This window comes from Pongo pygmaeus, chromosome X, assembly GCF_028885625.2.
Source record: "Pongo pygmaeus isolate AG05252 chromosome X, NHGRI_mPonPyg2-v2.0_pri, whole genome shotgun sequence".
Taxonomy (NCBI): domain Eukaryota; kingdom Metazoa; phylum Chordata; class Mammalia; order Primates; family Hominidae; genus Pongo; species Pongo pygmaeus.
The window spans coordinates 25228542-25250348 of record NC_072396.2 but is presented as its reverse complement, the minus strand read 5'-3'; the positions used below and the strand labels follow the sequence as shown (position 1 = coordinate 25250348).

General features: G+C 41.0%; 1 protein-coding gene across 4 annotated transcripts in view; it reads right to left on the bottom strand.

Moving 5' to 3' along the window:
* Positions 1 to 20710, bottom strand: part of POLA1 (DNA polymerase alpha 1, catalytic subunit) — a 304219-nt gene extending 283509 nt beyond the window's left edge. For 2 of the 4 annotated variants that reach the window (XM_063659960.1, XM_063659961.1), the window contains exons 1-6: positions 20577 to 20706; positions 14934 to 15058; positions 11093 to 11189; positions 9978 to 10058; positions 1520 to 1635; positions 988 to 1050 (exon numbers count right to left, since the gene is read on the bottom strand). In XM_063659960.1, the coding sequence (XP_063516030.1) occupies positions 988 to 1050; positions 1520 to 1635; positions 9978 to 10058; positions 11093 to 11189; positions 14934 to 15058; positions 20577 to 20619 (525 nt within the window). In that variant the 5' untranslated portion in view covers positions 20620 to 20706. Of the gene's footprint in view, positions 1 to 987; positions 1051 to 1519; positions 1636 to 9977; positions 10059 to 11092; positions 11190 to 14933; positions 15059 to 20576 lie in introns of all 4 variants that reach the window. The other 2 variants (XM_054472674.2, XM_054472675.2) reach the window with 2 other exon arrangements.
* Positions 20711 to 21807: the final 1097 nt, after the last annotated feature.

Sequence of the window (21807 nt, the reverse complement as noted above, 5' to 3'; positions counted from 1 at the left end):
ATAGAAATCACAAGAAAACTAAAATAGATATTAAATCTACCCCCTCCCCAATTTTTTCTTTTTAAAATTTAACATACTTTCACTTACCCTTTGAGAATATTACATTTAAAAATTGTCAAGATAAAACTACATGGTGTTGTTAAGTCATTTTAATCAATGGTCACTTCAAAAGAAGTACACTTCTAAATGAGAGCTTAGTCTTTATGGGAAATGGCCAAATCTCAAACTCACAATGCAGCTAATCCTGTTTGAGTTCTATCAGGGACAGTTCACTCACTCTTCCTTCATTCCCACTCAGAATTCAAGACAAGGCTCTTATACCTGATTGTGCAGATTGACAGGCTTCAATCTATTTAGGGAACATACACCACAGCAACTGAACACAAGCAGTGAGCACTCACAGAACTGACTCCTGGGTATATTCTTACTACTTCAAACACACACCCACACATCCCTATCTGCATAATCACACAGCTCTAACAGCTGGAAATACTCACCTAAAATGGTGAGATAAAACCAGTCTGAAGGGGGTTTCTTTGTTTTTTGGTGGGGGGTTTTTTGTTGGCATCCTTACATTTTAAAAAATTCTGGCAACAGGCCGGGCACGGTGGCTCACGCCTGTAATCCCAGCACTTTGGGAGGCCAAGACAGGTGGATCACGAGGTAAGGAGTTCGAGACCAGCCTGGCCAACATAGTGAAACCCAGTCTCTAGTAAAAATACAAAATATTAGCTGGGCATGGTGGCAGATGCCTGTAATCCTAGCTACTCGGGAGGCTGAGGCAGGAATCACGGAAGAGGAACCTGGGAATCAGAGGTTGCAACGAGCCAAGATCGCACCACTGCACGCCAGCCTGGGCAACAGTGCAAGCTTCTGTTTCAAAAAAAAGAAAAAAAACTCTGGCAATAGTCTGTTTTGTATAATTACTAGAGTGTTTCTTCAGTCTATGTCCCCTGCATATTTTACAACTCCTGGAGATTCATTTACCTCAGTGTTAAGATCCTGTAGAATGTCACCTAGCAGATCATCCTTGGACAAGTCTACAGCTTTCTGGAAATGATAAAGAAAGGTAACATGAGAAAGCCTTGCACTTAAAATGTCTCACCAAAACTACACACATGTATATGAAAGGAAGGACCTAGCCAGTTAGTCCTTGCCTCTTCATTCCTCACTCTGAGTGCTCATCTACATTCACAGATTTTAACAACCACCTGTGTATATATCATTCCTACATCTATAGCTCCCGTCCTCTACTTTCGCCCTTATTCCATGATCTTCCTGCTCCTCACTAAAATTAAACACACTCTCAATTCAGCTTTTCTGTTCAATTTTCTTTTCCATTTAGCAAGTTCCAACCACTGAGGTGCCTTAATTCACTTAGAAATCTACATCCAACTTAGTGAGTAAAATTGGAAAAATGTTACTCAACCATATACAGAGCACCTATTATCTGTATAATCAAATATTAAATTCACCTCACAAAGGAAAATACAAAAAATAAGGAAACCGTGAAACTCACATCTGCAGTTTTCTTTCCAGCACAAGCAATGAACATTGACTTAATATTGTTCGGTTTTGTCACTGCGAGCTTCTTTACATTCCTCTTGTCTTTGTTGCGTGCTTTACCATCTTTTCCTATTGGAATATGAATTATTTAGAAACATGCATCAGCAAAAATCAAAATGGAAAACTAAAAGCCTAGTCACTTGATCTCTATTGGGAAGAAAAATGTTAGAATTAAAAATACATCATGCCTGTATTCCTAGCACTTTGGGAGGCCGAGGAGGGTGGATCACGAGATCAAGAGATGGAGACCATCCTGGCTAACATAGTGAAACCCTGTCCCTACTAAAATACAAAAAATTATCCAGGCATGGTGGTGGGCGCCTGTAGTCCCAGCTACTCCAGAGGCCGAGGCAGGAGAATGGCGTGAACCTGGAAGGTGGAGCTCGCAGTGAGCTGAGATCACGCCACTGCACTCCAGCCTGGGCGACAGAGCAAGACTCCATCTCAAAAAACAAAACAAAACAAAACTATGAGATTTTATACAAGGTATGTAGGAAAAAAAATTTTAAATGAGTTTAATTCAAGAAAACATGGGCCAAATGTTTTTACAGAAACTAATGAAATACCAGTTAAATATCAGCATAAGTGTGACTGCTTAACTGCTATTGTTAATGTGAATAAAAAGCTTTTTAAAAAAGTGAGAATTTGGGTTTGTTTTCCCCACAGAAATAAAAAGATAAAGCTAATCTTGAACCAAGAAATTAGCGTAGTAGCCTTCATGAGATCATCTCTTTAGCTGTATACTGAATCTGATAGGAAAATTTAACTGTGAAGAAATGGGATTACCAATTATGATATGGTGGCATCCTAATTTCCATTTTATGAGAAACAGCAACCAGATACACAGTATGTCATATCAACACTAAACAGCACAGAGACATCTGCTCATTAAAGAACAACTTTTGCCGGCCAGGTGCGGTGGCTCACTCCTGTAATCCCAACACTTTAAAAGACCGAGGCGGGTGGATCACGAGATCAGGAAATCGATACCATCCTGGCCAACATGATGAAACCCCGTCTCTACTAAAATACAAAAAATTAGCCAGGCGTGGTGCCGCGTGCCTGTAATCCCAGCTACTCCAGAGGCTGAGGCAGGGAAATCGCTTGAACCCCAGAGGCGAGATTGTAGTGAGCTGGGATCACGCCACTGAACTCCAGCCTGGCAACAGAGCAAGACTCCATCTCAAAAAAAAAAAAAACAAACAAAACTTTTGCCATATGTTTTCTCTTGTGGCCATGTGTAAATCACCTACAAACTTTTCTAATACCGTCAATTTTACTCTCGCTTTCTGATTCATCCCAGAATAGTCTTGATCTCAAAAAAAGCCAACAATGAATAATTGAAAGAATGTGGTAGGCTGGGCACGGTGGCTCACGCCTGTAATCCCAGCACTTTGGGAGGCCGAGGCAGGCAGATCACGAGGTCAGGAGTTCGAGACCAGCCTGACCAACCTGCTGAAACCCCGTCTCTACTAAAAATACAAAAATCAGCCAGGCGTGGTGGCGCATGCCTGTAATCCCAGCTACTCAGGAGGCTGGGGCAGGAGAATCGCTTGAACCCGGGAGGCAGAGGTTGCAGTGAGCCGAGATCATGCCATTGCACTCCAGCGCTCCAGCCTGGGCGACAGAGCAAGACTCCGTCTCAAAATAAAAAAATTAAAAAAATAAGAATGTGGTAGTGGCATACAAATAAACCAAATGAAACAGAACATAAAGTCCAGAATAAGACCCAATTACTTATGGAAATTTAATATATAATGAAGGTGGCATCCCATATCACTAAGGAAAAGATGGACTTTATTAAGTAGTGTTGGCTAGCCATTTGTAAAGAAGTAAACCAGTATAAACACCAAATGGATCACAAATCAAAATTTTTAAAAATGAAACTTTACAAAAACCTTTTAAAAAGCAATTCCTTTGCAATTTGGGTGCAGTGAAAATCTTTCTATGACTCAGAATCCACTTGCAAGAAAAAAAAATGATAAATTCAATTACACCAGAATTGGTGTAAAAAGAAAAACCAAGAAAAAAGAAAACCAAGTTAAAAGAAAAACGAAGAAAAAATTTTTGCAATATGTATCACAGATAAAGGACCAATTTCCCTGACAAAGAACTTTTAAAAAATTAAAAGATAAAAAGCCCAAAAGGAAAGCAGGCAGTAAACACAAACATATATAAATAGTTACATTTTATGAAAAGATGATGTAAAAGAAATGCAGATGAGGCTGGGCATGGTGGCTCATGTCTGTAATCCCAACACTTTGGGAGGCCACGAGGCGGGTGGAATACGAGGTCAGGAGTTCGAGACCAGGCTGGCCAACATAGTGAAACCCCATCTCTACTAAAAATACAATAATTAGCCGAGCATGGTGGCACACACCTGTAGTCCCAGCTACTTGGGAGGCTGAGGCAGGAGAATCGCTTGAAAGCAGGAGGCAGAAGTTGCAATGACCTGAGACCACACCACTGCACTCCTGCCTGGGTGACAAAGTAAGACTCAGTCTCAAAAAAAAACAAACAAAAAAAATGCAAACGAAAACCACACTGAAATGCCACTTCTCACATGTCAGAGTGGCGAAAATTCAAAAGCTTGAAAACACTGTTAGTAAGGCTATAGAGAAACAGACATTTATACGTTGTTCATGAGAGTGTAAAATGGGACAGCTCCTATGAAGAATAGGCAATAGCTAATAAAATTTTATGTGTAGTGGGCTGGGCGTGGTGGCTCACGCCTGTAATCCCAGCACTTTGGGAGGCCAAGGTGGGTGGATCATCTCAGGACAGGAGCTCAAGACCAGCCTGGCCAACATGGTGAAATCCCGTCTCTACTAAAAATACAAAAATTAGCTGGGTGTGGTGGCAGGCACCTGTAATCCGAGCTACTCAGGAGACTGAGGCAGAAGAATCACTTGAACTCAGGAGGCAGAGGTTGCAGTGAGCCGAGATCGCGCCATTGTACCCCAGCTTAGGCAACAAGAGCAAAACTCCATCTCAAAAAAAAAAAAAATTATGTGTAGCTACTCTTTGAGCCAGCAATCCCACTTCTGGGAATTTTCTCTGAGGAAAACACCATATGCACAGAGTTATTGGATGTTGCATTATAATAGCAAATTACTCAAAATAATCTAAATGTCCCTCCAAGGAAACCATTTGAATAAACATTGTGCAATCCCTATAACGGAATACTATGCAGCTACATAGAAATAAATAATTAAAAACAAGCTCTCTATGTTCTAATACGGGGTGATTTTCAAGACATCTTGCTACATGAAAAAAGCAAAGTACAAAACCTCCATAACATTATCTTTTTTTTAAGAAAGAAAAGGGGCCGGGCACCATGGCTCATGCCTGTAATCCCAACACTTTCCAAGGGAAAGTGGGCGGACTGCTTGAGCCCAGGAGTTTGAGACCAGCCTAGGCAACATGGCGAAACTCTGTCTCTTCTAAAAATACAAAAAATTAGCCGAGCGTGGCAGGACGTGCCTGCAGTCCTGGCTACTCGGGACACTGAGGTGGGAGGATAGCTTGAGCCCAGGAGGCGGAAGTTGCAGTGAGCCGAAATCGCACCACTGCACTCCATCCTGGACAACAGAGCAAGAATCTGTCTCAGAAAAAAGAAAGAAAAGGAAATAAAAATACATATACATGCCAGCGCGGTGGCTCACATCTGTAATCCCAGCACTTTGGGAGACCGAAGCGGGCAGATCATGAGGTCAGGAGTTCGAAACCAGCCTGACCAATATGGTGAAACCCCGTCTCTACTAAAATGCAAAAATTAGCCAGGCGTGGTGGCACGTGCCTGTAATTCCAGCTACTTGGGAGGCTGAGGCAGGAGAATCACTTGAACCCGGGAGGCAGAGGTTGCAGTGAGCCGAGATGGCACCACTGTACTCCAGCCTGGGTGACAGAGCGAGACTCCGTCTCAAAAAAAAAAAAAAACAACCACAACATATACACAATTTCACTCCTGGGTTAGTACCCTAAAAAATTGAAAGCAGGCATTCAAACAAAAACTCGTACACAAATGCTCATAGTAGCACTACGTACAATAGCCAAAAGGTAAAAAACAATCCAAATGTCCATCAACTAATGAATAAACAAAACGTAGTACATCCACACAGTAGAATATTATTCAGCAATAAAAAGGAATGAAGTACTGATACATGCTACTTGAAAACATGATACTTGAAAATCTTCTGCTAAGTCAAAGAAGCCAAACACAAAAGATAAAATATTGCATGATTCATTTATATGAAATGTAAAATGTCCAGAATACACAAATCCATAAAGATAGAAAGCTGATTGATGGTTGTCAGGCTCTGGGGGAAGAGAGATTGGGAAGTGACTGCTAATGGGTATGGGGCTTCCATTTTAGATGATGAAAATGTTCTGGAACAAGATGATGGTGACGGTTGCAAACACTGTGAATATACTAAATGTCACTCGTGGTAAATTTTATGTTATGCATATTTTACCACAGTAAAAAAAAAAAAAGTATTTTCATGGGCCTAAGATTGTGAAAAGGTTTGTAAGACATTTGTGAAAAATGTGAGACAGGAGATCTGTATCATCTGGAGCACTTCGAAAACAGAATGTAATTAATAGTCAAAATGTTTAGTATATAAAATTCAGGTCTTGATAGTGTATGAACAGAGGAGGTCAACAGAGGTTTGAATAGCAAGGAAGGCTTCATGAGAGGGCTTTAATCTCACCACTGCAGGTTGGCAGGATTTAGACAGAAGGATAAAAATTTGAATACAAGTAAACATTTGAGGTGGAATTCTTCCACAGTTTAGTGTTTCTGTTTTACTGCATTTTCCTGCTAATTTTTCTTCATTGGGACTTGGTTGATATTTTTCTCTATGGTTTTGTTTTGTTTTGTTTATTCTTGTCACCCAGGCTGGAGTGCAGTGGCACGATCTTGGCTCACTGCAACCTCTGCCTCCCGGGTTTAAGAGATCAAGAGATTCCCCTGCCTCAGCCTCCCAAGTAGCTGGGTTTACAGACGCTCACCACCACGCCCGACTAATTTTTCTATTTTTAGTAGAGATGGGGTTTCACCATATTGGCCAGGCTTGTCTTGAACTCCTGGCTTCAGGTGATCTGCCCACCTCGGCCTCCCAAAGTGCTGGGATTACAGGCGTGAGCCGCTGCACCCGGCCATTTTTCTCTGTTTGAAAACAACATCCCAGGAATTAGATCCACACCATAAAGAGTTGACTTTTTACTTCTAAGCAAAACTTAGTAATTTCTTATAAGTCTTTAAAGTACATTGCAGAAGTCCGTTTTCCTTCCTAGGATCTTGTGACCTTACTGGGCTCCTAGTAATGGACACTTGAAACAGTGGGGGGTGAATGGTGGTAGCAAAGCACGAAATAAAAATTTCTAAGACTAGCTCTCTTCCGGATCAAATCACTCTCTTCAGTAACTTATTACTCGGAAGAGATAATATGATGACTATGGAAACACAGAGATGGCTCCTTTATTCAACAAAACTACATACTTACTTTGAGTCCACTACTGTGATTAGCACTGAGATTACCAGGACTGAGTCCTTTCTTTGAGAAGCTCACTGTCCATTCCAACCTCCTAATTTACAGCTGACAAAAACTCAAGTCCAGATAGGTAATGGGATTAGTTCAAGATGACACAGCCAATTAACAATAGAACCATAACTCTAACATATGCCTCCTCAGTTCAGGGAGATGAAAGTGGCACATGAGCTCATTCTCTTCTTCATGGACTCACACAAACTAGAAATACATAATTAGCCACATTGCTACCAAATGGTACGAGTGTAGAAACTTTCCACATTATACAGGTTGGCAGAACCAGGAAGATGGTTCACATATTCTAATTTAACTAATAAATGAATAAATAAATAACATCACACACAGAAAAAAATACACATATGCTTATTTTTTGTAATAAACCAGAAACTAATAAAAAAGAGTTCCTGATTTTCATTTTTAAATCATATGTTTTACAATATTCAGAAGTAAAATTAAAAGGATTTTTTAAAACTGAAATTTGAATACAAACAAAAAATGAACCTACATAGTAAATCAATACAACACACACAAAAAAATTACTTTTTATAGCTTCTGAACACAATACTCTTGACTACAGACCCTTAGGATATATACCAAGAACAAATAAAACTGTAGAGAAATCATAAATTTTACTTAGAAAGGTTGTTAGTACAGATATTGATTTAGTGATTCTGACATTATTTTGTGTGTATTTTAGAAGACAAGGGTTTTCATTGAGGGTGAAGGCAGATACAAATATAGAATTGGGAAGATAAAGAACCCAGTGATGTTGGATTTCAACCAATCAAATATATCCGTATGAACTCATGATATATATAATTTCCTTGTTCTGTTCACTGAAAGGGCCTAGAAGCCATTACACCCCAATAGCAATGAGTACATCCATCTCCCATATCTGGATACCATTCCCCACTAAAAGGAACCAGGATTCTTGGGAGAAATGGTTGGTTCCAGGTCCAGGGCAGGAAGAATACAAGCTAAACCTGGAACATCTTATCCTCTTGACCCAGAAAGCAAGGAAATGCTCAAAGACTGATGGAGCCATGTCAAAAGAACACAGGACGTGGCTTAAAAGGGCTCTCACCAGCCAAATCTGAGATAATTTGAACATAAAAAGGAAAAATGATAATAATGGCTACTGAATTATAACAGTAAATCTTTTAGAAATACATGAGTCTGAAGCATTACTTTTTAAAAGAAGGGAAAGGATCAATAATAGATGCTAAAAGCACTGGGTAAAAATTCATGGGGAAATGGGATATATACATGGTCTCAAATTATCACCCCCTATTTTGCATTAATTACAAAAGGGAGGAAAGTAGCTTTACAAGGAAGAAATCTGACAAATATCATCTTAACCAAAAGATCAAACTTAGTATCAACAATAATGGTACAAGTGACATTATATGCCCCTGATATGGGAAGAATAGAACTTTGTATTGTAGGTCTTGACAAAGCATTTATTTATAAATATTTATTTATTGTTGCCAAAATATTTAACCCAAATCTAAGCACAACGAAGCAGTCGGGCAAAACTCAGATTGTGGGACATTCAACAAAACAAACAGCCTTGTCCCTTTAAAAATCAATGTCATGAAAGACAAAAAGAGGCCAGGGGCCGGGGAGTGGGGGGAGGTGTTGCTGTTCTACACTAAAAAAGACTAAAGAGACATGAAAACAAAAATGGAGTCTCCATTTTTTAAAATAGCTTTAAAAGATACTGTTGGGCTAATTGGGAAACTTCTAATACAGACAATATATTAGATAATATCATGATAATGTTATTGTGGTTAAGTAGTCAGGTATCCTTATTCTTAGGAGGTCACTGCTGAAGTTCTAAAAGTTCACTGAGCAAAAAGTCTCCGTGTATGTGGTTGAAGGAGAGAGAAAACTAATGGTGCAAAATATTATCCTGCAAATGACGATCCAGACAGTAAAGGGCAAGACAGCACAGATGTTAGGCTTTTGGTCACATATTCTTTTGTTACATATTCTTTTTATTTTTTATTTTTAAAATACCGCTTAAAAACGTAAAAACTATTCTTAGCTCGAGAGCCACACAAAAACAGGCAAGATTTCCATTTGGGGTAACAAACATGTTCTAAAATTGATTGTGGTGATGGCTGCACAACTCTGTGACTATATTAAAAGCCACTGAATTGTATACTTTAAATATGTGAATTGTATGGTATGTGAACTGTATCTCAATAAAACTTTTTGTCAAAAACTGGTTGTGAGAGGGCCATAGTTTGCTGACCCCAATCTACCACTCGGTAGTAGAAGACTAATTAACAAACTAAACAAAAAAAAAATACTGAAGAGAATTTTCCATTCTCATTTTACAGGAACTAAATCAGGATTGTTTACTCAAAAAAAAAAAATGGCCAATGATTGTACAGCTAAGACAATCTGACACATTCATCCATATTATTTTAAATTTCAATTAGACAAAGCAAGCTGATTACTCTAGTTCTAAACCTTGTTATTGTGCTATACAATTAGCAAAGAGCTAAAATTCTAAGTATATCACTTCAGTAGGAATTAAAAGAGATCAATTACTGTTGCAGCCCTCAAAATCAGCAAGTTTTAAATGACCACAGGATTGAAAACTTCAAAATAAGACCACACTACTTGAATAACAGAGACATGAAACTTCATTTCCTGATGTTGTTTCTGCTTTTTATGTTTAATTTTCCACATAACCATACTTCTTTTCATATTAGAACATATTCTATACCTAAAAACAATGGTAGTTAGGTCCTTCTCTCAAAGGTAAACTATCAGAGTATCAAGTCATCTCTAATTTTAGAGAATTCTTTAAATCTCAAAACAACACCCTGGAAAACAAAAGGTAGGTACCTTTCTCATCAGCATCAAGGGCATCATCTTCAAGGTCATCATCAAAAATCTCTCGGCCATCTTCCACATAGCCAATACCATCTGCAGGGAAAAATTTAATACTGGGATCAAATTTCTAAAAGTGGCCAATAATATTTTAGCCATGACCAAAAAAACCTTTTATACCTGCTCAGATGTTTTCCTGGCCTGTGCTATTTTTAAGTGCAGCAGAATTCTGTTCACACAGGTGTCAGACAATGCACAGCATCCATACAGCAGGTGTGGAGTCAAAACCAAATGATATATATTATACCTAGCTAGGTGACCTCAGGAAACGATTTGACCCACAGGATAAAAGTCTGCCACAATAGGATGCTTTATAGCAGTTTTACTCTACCAGAAGAATAAAAAGAATCAAGATTACCCCAAGCCCAGAGAGATATCCCAGTCTACAAGGGAAAACTGGCAATATAGCTGAATCCAATTACACAAGTAGAAACATAAATAGTCACAGGCACAATCTACATGCTCCCTGTGGTCAGCATTCACATGGCCATGAAGTCAGACCCTACAAGTGAGAACCAATGAGCTTTCAGAAGGGGCACAGGACATTAGGACCAGCCTTTGTATGGTGCTTTCTACTGACCAAGTTAATTTTCATACCTAGAACCTCATATACACCTCACAACTCTGACAGAAGGTAGTTTTCTCATCCCCATATTACAGATGAAGACTCTGAGGCGCAGAGAGATTAAGTGACTTGTCCAAGGTCATAGAATTGGAAAGTAGGAACGATGGATCCCGAACCTGCATTCCTTAATTCCAAGCACTGTGCATTGGCCCCACAGACAAGAGGCTCCTCCCAATTCTTACATAGCCATTACCTGGAGGATTTATACTACATCCTGAGGTATGTGCCTAGATTCTCCAAAACATCCCCAAATAAATGTCCTGCCATTCTGCTTCCTCATCCTCAAACAATTAAAGGAAAATCCAAACCAAAGGTAAGATCCTAACAGTGCCTTACATTTGCCCAGGCAAAGCAGCAACTCCACCACATGAGTGAGAATCTACAAGAAGCAACTAACACAGTGCCTAGGAAGCAACATTCCCGCCCCCACCTCCGTCCCACCTACCATCATCCACAATCCAGTCATCATCCTGGCGTGCCTGAACCAGCTTCGAATACTGTTCTTCATCAACTTCTTCATAAACACCTGTGAAGTCCTCGACCTACCATTATACAAGTTTCAGGAAAAAAGCTTCAAATAGAGTGAAAGTGTTAAACAATTCTGATGAAAAAATTGTCAAATTGAAACTGGAATGGCAGCCTGAAGGAGTAGCTGCAACCAAATCATGAGTTCTGACATTCAACACCACTACAGGGTTTTCCTTAAATAGACATCAATTAACTTAGTATTCCTTTTAGGTGGGTGTTAACATAAGATATTAAATGATTCCATTAGCATAATACACTTGTCATACCATCAATTACTCATCTATTTCATAAAAAACAAACTGAATTATAGCCAATTCTTCATTAGCTGCTTTGGGGAATTATTCACTTGTAATTTCTAGACTGGTTTCTCCTACACTTAGCAAACCTGTAAGGCATGCCACTTCCCTCTCCACTAGCTGATGTACGCTCTGCGAATAGACGATAATTTTCATGCCTGTTCAATCAACCAAATATAATTCAAAAGGAAAATCTCCCTCATCCATCCCCTTACAAAAATTAGCAAAACAAACATATTGCATATTCTACAGGCAAACCAGAAATAGTTTTTGAGTGACCCTGTTTGTATTACCACTGAAACCCCACCATTCTCAGGTCTTGAAACCACACAAGGACTTAAACGCTGAGCTATTTGAAAGGCAAGTCCAGAGAGTGGCAGGTCCTCCAATCACATTGGCTGCCTGACTGCAAGAGGGTCAGAACACTATGAGCTACTGGTATGAGTAAAGCAGACAACCTCTGCACAGCTAAAGCAATAAATGAAAGAGACACACTACTGCTGCAGCTGCCCATGGGGAAAGGCCAGTGACTTTCCAGATGAGACTCTGGTGGGCTGGTTTGCAAAATCTCATAGATACTTATTAAAAATTAACAAATGCTGGGCACGGTGGCTCATGCCTGTAATCCCAGCACTTTGGGAGGCCCAGGTGGGTGGATCTCCTGAGGTCAGGAGTTTGAGGCTAGCCTGGCCAACACAGTGAAATCCCATCTCTACTAAAAATACAAAAATTAGCCAGGCGTGGTGGCATACGCCTGCAGTCCCAGCTACTCAGGAGGCTGAGGCAAGAGAATCGCTTGAACCCGGGAGGTGGAGGTTGCAGTGATGCAGTGAGCTGAGATCACGCCACTGCACTCCAGCCTGGGTAACAGACCGAGTCTCCGTCTCAAAAAAAAAAAAAAAGTACCTGATTCTCAGCCAGGTGCAGTGGCTCACGCCTGTAATCCCAGCACTTTGGGAGGCCAAGGTGAGCAGATTACTTGAGGTGAGGAGTTCAAGACCAGCCTGGCCAACGTGGTGAAACCCCATCTCTACTAAAAATACAAAAATTAGCTGGGCATGGTAGTGGGCGCCTGTAATCCCAGCTACTCGGGAGGCTGAAGCAGGAGAATCGCTTGAACCTGGGAGGTCGAGGTTGCAGTGAGCCAAGAACGTATCACTGCACTCCAGCCTGGGAGAGAGAGCGAGATTAAAAAAAAAAAAAAATTCTCCCATTCTCTCAAGAGTTCTACCTCAGCCGGGTGTGGTGGCTCACGCCTGTAATCCCAGCACTTTGGGAGGCCAAGGCAGGTGGATCACCTGAAGTCAGGAGTTCCAGGCCAGCCTGACCGACATGGTGAAACCCCGTCTCTACTAAAATTATAAAAATTAGCCAGGCGTGGTGGCAGGCACCTGTAACCCCAGCTACTCGGGAGGCTGAAGCAGGACAATCGCTTGAACCTGGGAAACTGAGGTTGCAGTGAGCCAAGATCACGCCATCGCACTCCAGCTTGGGCAACAGGAGCAAAACTCCACCTCAAAAAAAAAAAAAAAAAAAAGAGTTCTACCTTTCTCAAATGGAGTACGGGAGAAACAACTCCATCTGAAGAGTTAATACCCTAGGAAAAAACTTGGACAGAGCTTTTGGAATCCAATGGCCAGAGCTGACTGGATTTCTGCCATACCTATAAGGCTTATAATAATTACAGGATTTGAGTTTTCACCTCCTTTTTAGCCTACTCTACAGGAATCACTGGCAAATACTGATTTCGTCTTTAACCATCTGGTAACAGAAACAACCTGCCTTACCAAATTAAGTTTTTAACAAAAGAGATGCAAAATAGTCCAATTAATATTACTATACTGACCAACTTTCTTTTTTGGGGGTGGGAGGGGAACTGGCGTTATTATTTTTGTTGGTTGAAGACAGACTTTGTCTCTTACTTAAGTGATTCACTATATTATCAAGGAGATACCAGAAAACTATTTTTAAAAATCATTTTGAGTAAAAAGTCATTTTGACTCAATCTTTATAAACAACATTACTACTGCTCAGCATGAACTCTTAGAGCCATACAATTAACATCACAGTGTTAAAGGGAAATCAGCCACATTGTGCCAACATCTGAAATGCCCCATGGAACTCCTTTATACAAGTACCTACATTAAAAATGTTTTATTCCTGGGCTCAGTGTGGTGGTTCACGCCTGTAATCCCAGCACTTTGGGAGGCCGAGGCAGGTGGATCATTTGAAGTCAACAGTTCAAGACCAGCCTGACCAACATGGTGAAACCCCGTCTCTACTAAAAATACAAAAATTAGCCAGGCATGGTGGTAGGTGCCTGTAATCCCAGCTACTCGGGAAGCTGAAGCAGGAGAATCACTTGAACCTGGGAGGTGGAAGCTGCAGTGAACCAAGATCGTGCCATTGCACTCCAGCCTGGGCAACAGAGAGAGACTCCATCTCAAAAACAAAAAAAAATGCTTTATTCCTGTTTTACTGAAATCCTTTTAGCAATCTTTTATGATCTGGTTGCCTCACTTAACTTGAACAAATGGTGACAAATGGCAAATATTCTTTTATTTGGTTAACTGGTTAAACAGGCATATTCTGAAGCCAGACTGCCTGGGTTCAAAAAAGGATCTGCCATTGTAACCTCATTAAACTTTCTGTGCCTCGGATATCTCACCTGCAAAATGTTATTAATCATAGTATCTAATTTCATTTGGTTATTGAAAAGATTCAATGAATAAACACATTGGTAAATGCACTTAGAATAATATGTTAGTTCAAAAAGTCTATCAGTTATGGTTGTTATTTTCTAGTATTGGTTAATCACTTTCTGGCCATAAGGCAATTAAGATACTCAGGGAGCCCTGAAGGTGATGCTAGACAATATTTATGCAGATGGTGGCCACTCTGTTTTTGACCTGCAGGCCATAAACAGTGGGTACACGAAAACCAAAAGAGCATCACATTCAATCTTACAAGCAGAACACGGCAGAAGTTAAGGTCCAAGTCTCCACTGCCACTACCCTTGCAAATGAGATTAGGAAGAACAGTTCTCTCCAAGAAGCAGCACTTAGTTAGACTGCTTAATACCTTAAGAGTAAGTAAAAGCATCTCTAAATGACCCCAACAAACCCATGGGACTTACCACAGATACAGCATGCTCAATAAGGAAAAATATAGATATGGCTAGTACTTTCATTTTGGAATTTTAAAAACATCTGTAAAATACCTTATAGGAACTTTAAGGGTCGAGCATTCTCCATGATCTGTAAATCTACCTCATACCCATGCTTGTCCAATACTAATAAATTCCCATTACAAAAAGTTTAAAATATATGAGTTTAAAATAAATTCCCATTACAAAAAGTTTAAAATATATTTCTAATCTGGGGCAAAGGTGACATAAGACTACCTGCAGGCTATGAATTAGATGATGCACAGGAAGAATAAAGAAGAAAAATGGTTACTTACTTCATATTTATACTTCTCACCAGCTTTAGCCTTTTTCAGTCTCTCTAGGGCTTCTTGGCGCCCCTTCTTTGATTTTTTTTCTCGCCGGGCTCGAGAAGATACAAAACTCCCTGAATCTGACGGAGCTGAAAAAAAAAAAAATTACAAGTGATATTACAAAATTGTCAGCCATCTTCCCTCAAACACAAAGGAAAAGTTTCTAGCCAACAATAACATACAATTTTAGTAATATACAAGTAGATAATGTTTATAATGTAAATAATTCACAAAGCTCATGGCCAAACATACATATCCAAATATACATGACTCGCCAGAAAGTTCCTCTAAGATCCTGTTAAAACAATTAAAGTCACTGTTATTTTTTTCTCCAAAAAGAGGAAAATTCCCAATTCAACTGATATCCTGCAGAGACACTAAACAAGGGAGATCAGCTGTTAGCTAATTTATCACCTTTCCATTAGAAATGACCAGCCAGAAGTAATCCAGTGGGTTATAAAAGCACTATTCATTTTGTATTCTATTAATCAATATCTAAAAGGCTTCAAGGAGCATCTACTCTTTGCAAAGTACTAGGCACTATGAGACACAAAGACAGGCTGGGCGTGGTGGCTCACACCTATAATCCCAGCACTTTGGGAGGCTGAGGCAGGCAGATCACCCGAGGTCAGGAGTTTGAGACCAGCCTGGCCAACATGGTGAAAACCCATCTCTACTAAAAACACAAAATTAGCCGGGCATGATGGTGCATGCCTGTAACCCCAGCTACTCGGGAGGCTGAGGCAGGAGAAACACTTGAACCCAGGAGGCGGAGGCTGCAGCCAGCTGAGATCGCACCATTGCACTCCAGCCTGGGCAAAAAGAGCGAAACTCCAACTCAAAAAACAAAAAACAAAAACAAACAACAACAACAACAAAAAAAAAGATAAAAAAGACATGGTCTCTGTACTCACAGAACTTACTATCTAACATGGGAGACAAGCAGCAATTGGCTCTAAACAATATTTAGAGGTAATAAATGCCTTAAAAGAGATTCAGACAAAGTACCCAGAAATTCAAAGAAGGAACAGATTGAGGGCTGGAGAAATTTAACAAAGATGGCTCTGAGGGGATTATTGGTATATCACTTATTTCAAGGCCTCAGTTGGTTATGACACAGGACATTACTAAAACAACCACAGGGACTTAAATGGTTTGTCAAAAATTACTGAAATATCAGAGGACTTCAGTGTTTATTCATTCAACTTTTGAATTATTCATGCTCTGGTCATCATAAACTGACCATTCCACACACACATTGAAACAAATTCAGGCGGGTGCAGTGGCTCACGCCTGTAATCCCAGCACTTTGGGAGGCTGAGGCGGGTGGATCACCTGAGGTCAGGGGTTTGAGACCAGCCTGACCAACATGGTGAAACCCCATCTCTACTAAAAATACAAAAATTAGCTGGGCGTGATGGCAGGCACCTGTAATCCCAACTGTTTAGGAGGCTGAGGCAGGAGAATCCCTTAAACCCAGGAGATGGAGGTTGCAGTGAGCTGAGATTGCACCACTGCACTCCAGCCTGGGTGACAGAGCGAGACTCTATCTCAAAAAAAAAAAAAAAAAAATTCATCCACAGAATTAAAGACTTTCACATACCCACTGATAAAAAACTAAGTCAAGCGTAACAGTGCTGCCTGTCAACTATGAGTTTTGGCTCAGCATGATTGCCATCTATGTCTGTGAAATCTAGTATTTTATTGTATTTGGTGCTAATTAATTTATAAAAAGGAGCAGGCAAAGAAAAGGAGAAGTATGGATAAGAGGCAGCCTAAAACTCCAACGCCACTAGAATGTTCATAACAACATTAAGCTGCTTGACTAAGTGTTTGACTGAAATAGAAGATACAATTTAAAGAATATGTACCAAATGCTGGCAATAAACTGCTGGAGACTATAGCCTAAAGGTAAGGCATAATTAGAGATCTTATTTTTTTCTAGCTTTCTAGAAATGGAATCTCTCTTTATAACATCACACTCTATTGTTTGACTTTCACATTTGACTTTTAAATCCATTTTCAGAAAGACATTAAGTAAAAATTAAGGAATAAAGGTACTTAATGATGACAGCCACAAAAGCTTGGATGTCACTCAAATGACTTCAAAAATCGTGAACAGGCCTACATGAAAAGGCTTTGAAGATTACTGAACATGACCCCTGAAAGTGAAAAGCTGGCCTCAGTGTATTCCCCTCAAGACTCCCTTGACGCCTGACATCTGTAGGTCTTCAAATGCACTTACTCCACAGGCAACAATGTTCCACTGCACAGGCAACAATGTTCCACTACACAGGCAACAATGTTCCACTACACAGGCAACAATGTTCCACTACACAGGCAACAATGTTCCACTACACAGGCAACAATGTTCCACTACACAGGGTTTAGGGTACGGTCACAAATAAGACAGCTGCCTGTCCAAAAGATGCCCCCAGTTAAGTAAAGCAAAGTACCTGAAATTACCATCACAATATAAACATGGTGCCATAGAAAAGGTAAGAACTCAGTACTGAGGAAATGTACAGAGAAGAGAGCTGTTAATTTTGCCTGGAAAATCAAGGAAGGCTCCACAGGAGAGGTTTCCAATACAGGCCTAGAAAAAGGAATCGAATTTCACAGAGAACAACGTAAAAAGTGGCACAAGCAAAAGAAGAGGCATGAGCCAAATTACAAAGGGATGAAAATGCACAGTGTATTCAGAAACTGAGAGAACTCAGTGTGCAAGGTAAATTCGACAAGAGAGTGTACAGTGAGTAGGAGAACCAGATTAGGGAGCAGCAGCACATTCCAGCTCTGCCATTTACTGGGTGACATGAGAACACCGGTTAACCAGTTAAGCAGCAGACAGGTGTCTTCTTGTTTAAAGCTGCCTAGCATCTGAAACTGTTTGTGAAATCCGGCGCCCATCCCTTGTAAGTCTTGATGAGACGCAGAGCCTATGTCCCATTACAGAAGCTGAAAAGGTTGATGCTCTTTCCCAGACACCCTTGCAGCCTAGAGCATGGGCATATAAAATAGGCGCTACCAATTAAGAACACCTGTTCAGACATTAAATCAGAAGCTAGTGTCACAAGGAAGGGGGCATGGGTTTTAAAAGATTCTACAAGTAGCAACAGCTGCAGGAGGATTACAAAACTGGCAACAATGTCAATAATGTCCTAAGGTATGAGCTATAGCATCAAGTACTTGGTCGTGGTTGGCAATGACCTCTTCACTGACCCGTTTTTGTGGCACAATTTCACTCACTGTTCCTGGCTAAATAGCTCCCAGACTGGCTTACTAGTCCTCCTGGAGTTTCTGTGAACACAATATTCTTCTAACAAATTCTAACCAATCTGCTGGAGTTGGTTCCTGCAGCTTACAAATAGGGGCTCTGACTGATGCAGAGCCTCAGGGTCCACATCTGTGAAATGGGGATAATCATGTCTGCTTCAGAATCTGTTAAGGATTACATGAGGATGCCTATCTTACTTTGCACGTAGCAATATAGGAGCGGCTCATGTAATGTTTCCACGTGTGAAGTCAAACACACATCCACATACCCCACACACACCATACCTAAGAGTACCAAGGTCTAGCTTTAGAAGGCAAAAATAAAGCAAAGCCGTTTTCTGCATATGATTAGATGTTTACCATCTGTACTTCATGAAGACAAACCACGTCCAGCCTACCCACCATCATAATGCCAGAGCCTGGCAGAAGGCTTATACCTAGTAGGTATGTAATAAATATTTGCTGAATGAACCAATGAATGAACCACTGTACCTGCTTTTTTGATCATTAAACTTTCCCTGGCTGGGCACAGTGGCTCACCCCTGTAATCTCATCACTTTGGGAGGAAGAGGCAGGTGGATCACCTGACATCAGGAGTTCAAGACCAGCCTGGCCAACATGGTGAAACCCCGTCTCTAATAAAAATACAAAAAATTAGCCGGTGTGGTGGTGGGCACCTGTAATCCCAGCAACTCGGGAGGCTGAGGCAGGAGAATTGCTTGAACCCGGGAGGCAGAGGTTGCAGCGAGCTGAGATCACGTCACTGCACTCCGGCCTGGGCAACAAGAGGGAAGCTTCGTCTCAAAAAAAATAAATAAATAATAATTCCCTGATCTTTTTTCATATATAGTAACAGCTAGTTACAGACCTTTCAACTTTTCACTGCCATTATCAAGGTGCCCTGCCTGCTAATACTGAAGAAAAAAAAAAGCCTACATTTTGTTTTTTGGAGTATGTCTCCAATGCTTCACGTAGGTAAGTTAACAAAAAAAGAATAAGCATGAAAAAATCCAGTTACAAAGGTTTAAATATTTGTTTCAAAATAACCGTCTGGAGTATCTCTATCCTCCCCAAAAGCAGACAGACACTAGCTTACAGCAGTCTTTCAGGTAACAATCTTTCAGTCTGCTCTAAAGGAAAAATTCCAGTCACAAGTCCCAGCAACTACTTAATCAACACCATGACCTAAGAGGAGTCTCAAGACTGCACAGTACCCTCCAAAGTGATTTCCTGATGTTCATAGATGACGTAGTTTTTAGGATGAAGAAAGGGCTTAGTGGCAAATCACTGATAGAGGGCTGCAAAGACTGTTCGTTCACATACTTACACCCTACATCCTATCTGTAATTCCAGGCAGGTCGACTCTCCAAAACAGTCTTAAAAAACGAACGGCTAGAACAAATTGAAATCTGTGACTCACAACTAGGTGAATGCAAAGGAAGCTGATTAGGAAGCGAGTTCTCATTAATGGTAATGTATCTGAATGACACGAGAGGTGACGCTTGAGCTAACAAAGTGAAGCATCTGATTTTAAGTTAGAAGTTAACTGAAGTCACGCTTTAGTTGAACATTTAACAATCAGACAAATCTATTTGCATTTTTATATTCTATTTTTGGAAATAAAAGACACCCCTGACAAACGGGGCGATATACAGGGGATCCGAAATGCCCTAAATTGATGCCATTTTTTTTGAAACTTCACCAGGAATGACTAGATTGTGAACAGGATTTCTACGCAGCACTTGAAGAACTTTCCAAAGAATCTGAAAGAAAAGTTGTTAATGCATAAAGTAGAAACCCATTACCTAAAAATACAAAACGCGTTATTCCCCGATGACAGCACTTAGAGCTTTCTTTCCTGCTTAGTTAAAATGTATAAAATTTTTCTGGAAATTCCTACAAAAAGGGACACAGATCTGTTCTGTTCAAGCCCTCAAGTGGATACTTAGGGAGATCGCAGTGAAATACTTTCGGCCAAGACAGTGCCCCACGGGGCCAGTCTCAATAAAGTTATACCCAGCACGTGGGTGCAACTCACCAAAAGAAATAGAAACGCAATCGACTGTGGAGACTCTCAGTGGCAGAGGTGAGACAGCCTCCCAAACAAAAATCCCTCCAGGCTTTGGTCCGCCAAGAGCAAACCGCGCCTAAAGGAAGCCCGGTCCGACGCCAGAAGGGCCCCCGCCCGGGACAACCAAGGTCTGAGCCCAAACAAACCCGGGTGTGCGCCTCCTTCAGAAAAAATAATGCAGAGACTCCCTCAGAACCCCCACCACCGGCAATCATGCCACTATCCCAACCCGGAGCCCCGCGCGCGGTGTTGTCCCTCACCACTCGCCCCTATCTCACAGTCGTCGCCGTGCACGGGCGCCATGGTCCCAAATCTCACGAGTCCGCGCCAACCAGCCCAAAACTGGCGCGGGGGCCGAGACAGGCGCCAGCCTGAAAGCCAATCAGCGGCTCGGGAGGCTGCGGACTTCCGCCCGGAAGGCCACTGACGTGCCGCGCCGCGCCGCGCTCCGCCCCCGGCCTTCCCGCGGACGCGCGTTTGGCGCCCTGTGATGACCCCTTAGGGAAAAGCTAGAGCTGAGGAAAAGCCGGAGGAGAGCAGGAGAAGGAAGCGGTCGGGCGCTGGAAAGGGGCCGCCTGGAGACTGCGCAAGCGCACGCATGCTGATGGGAAAAGACTTGGGCGCGTGGGAGAAGGGGCGCTCTGGTTCTCAGAGCCCATTTTCCCGGAAAGGAGGCGCGGGCGGGCAGGAGAGTGGGCGTGGTTGGATCGTTTTCTCGAGAGCCGGGAAAGCGACTGCCTCCTGCTGAGCGCCCTGAGGTTTGCCTGATAGTTTGCTTCTCAGCGGTCTGGATACAGTGGCTGTGTGATTAACAACTTAAAGATATATGCTCCATCTTAACCAAATAACCAAAAGTAGCATTACTAATAAATGGCCATCTGATCTCATATGCTTCCTGATGTAATGCGTAGGAAAAAGGAACAACTTCGCCTATATGGTCTTCTTGCAAAAAATGTCTAACCTGAATCTAACCATGAAGAAACAATCAGATGTATTCAAAATGTAGGACAATCTACAAAACACCTGACGTGAACTCCAAAATTTCAATGTTATGAAAAACAAAAAGGGCATTCAATTTTTGTGTATGATACAATGGCTGTAATGTATACATCTCATGTTATCTCTTTCCAAAAAGGTATAACATTTGTATTAAATAATGCCTGCCACACATTTGTATTTTTTCCTACATTATTGCCCACATGCTTATTGATCCCTTCTTCATGTGACAACAATTTTGTAATATTTTCTCCAAAGAGGATATAAAGATAATTCAGTCTGTCCTCTAGCATGGTTGATCAATACTTGTTTCTTAATTTCTGATTGTTTAGAAAATGTCTTTCAGCTTCATAATCATTTAATATCATGTTATGTGATCCATATGTTGTGATACATAGCATGTAGTAACTTACACTTAGACATAACTTCCTATTTAAAGTACTACGACAGATTTATTCCTACACTTCCCTTTTAAAAACTGATGGAAGTTTTATA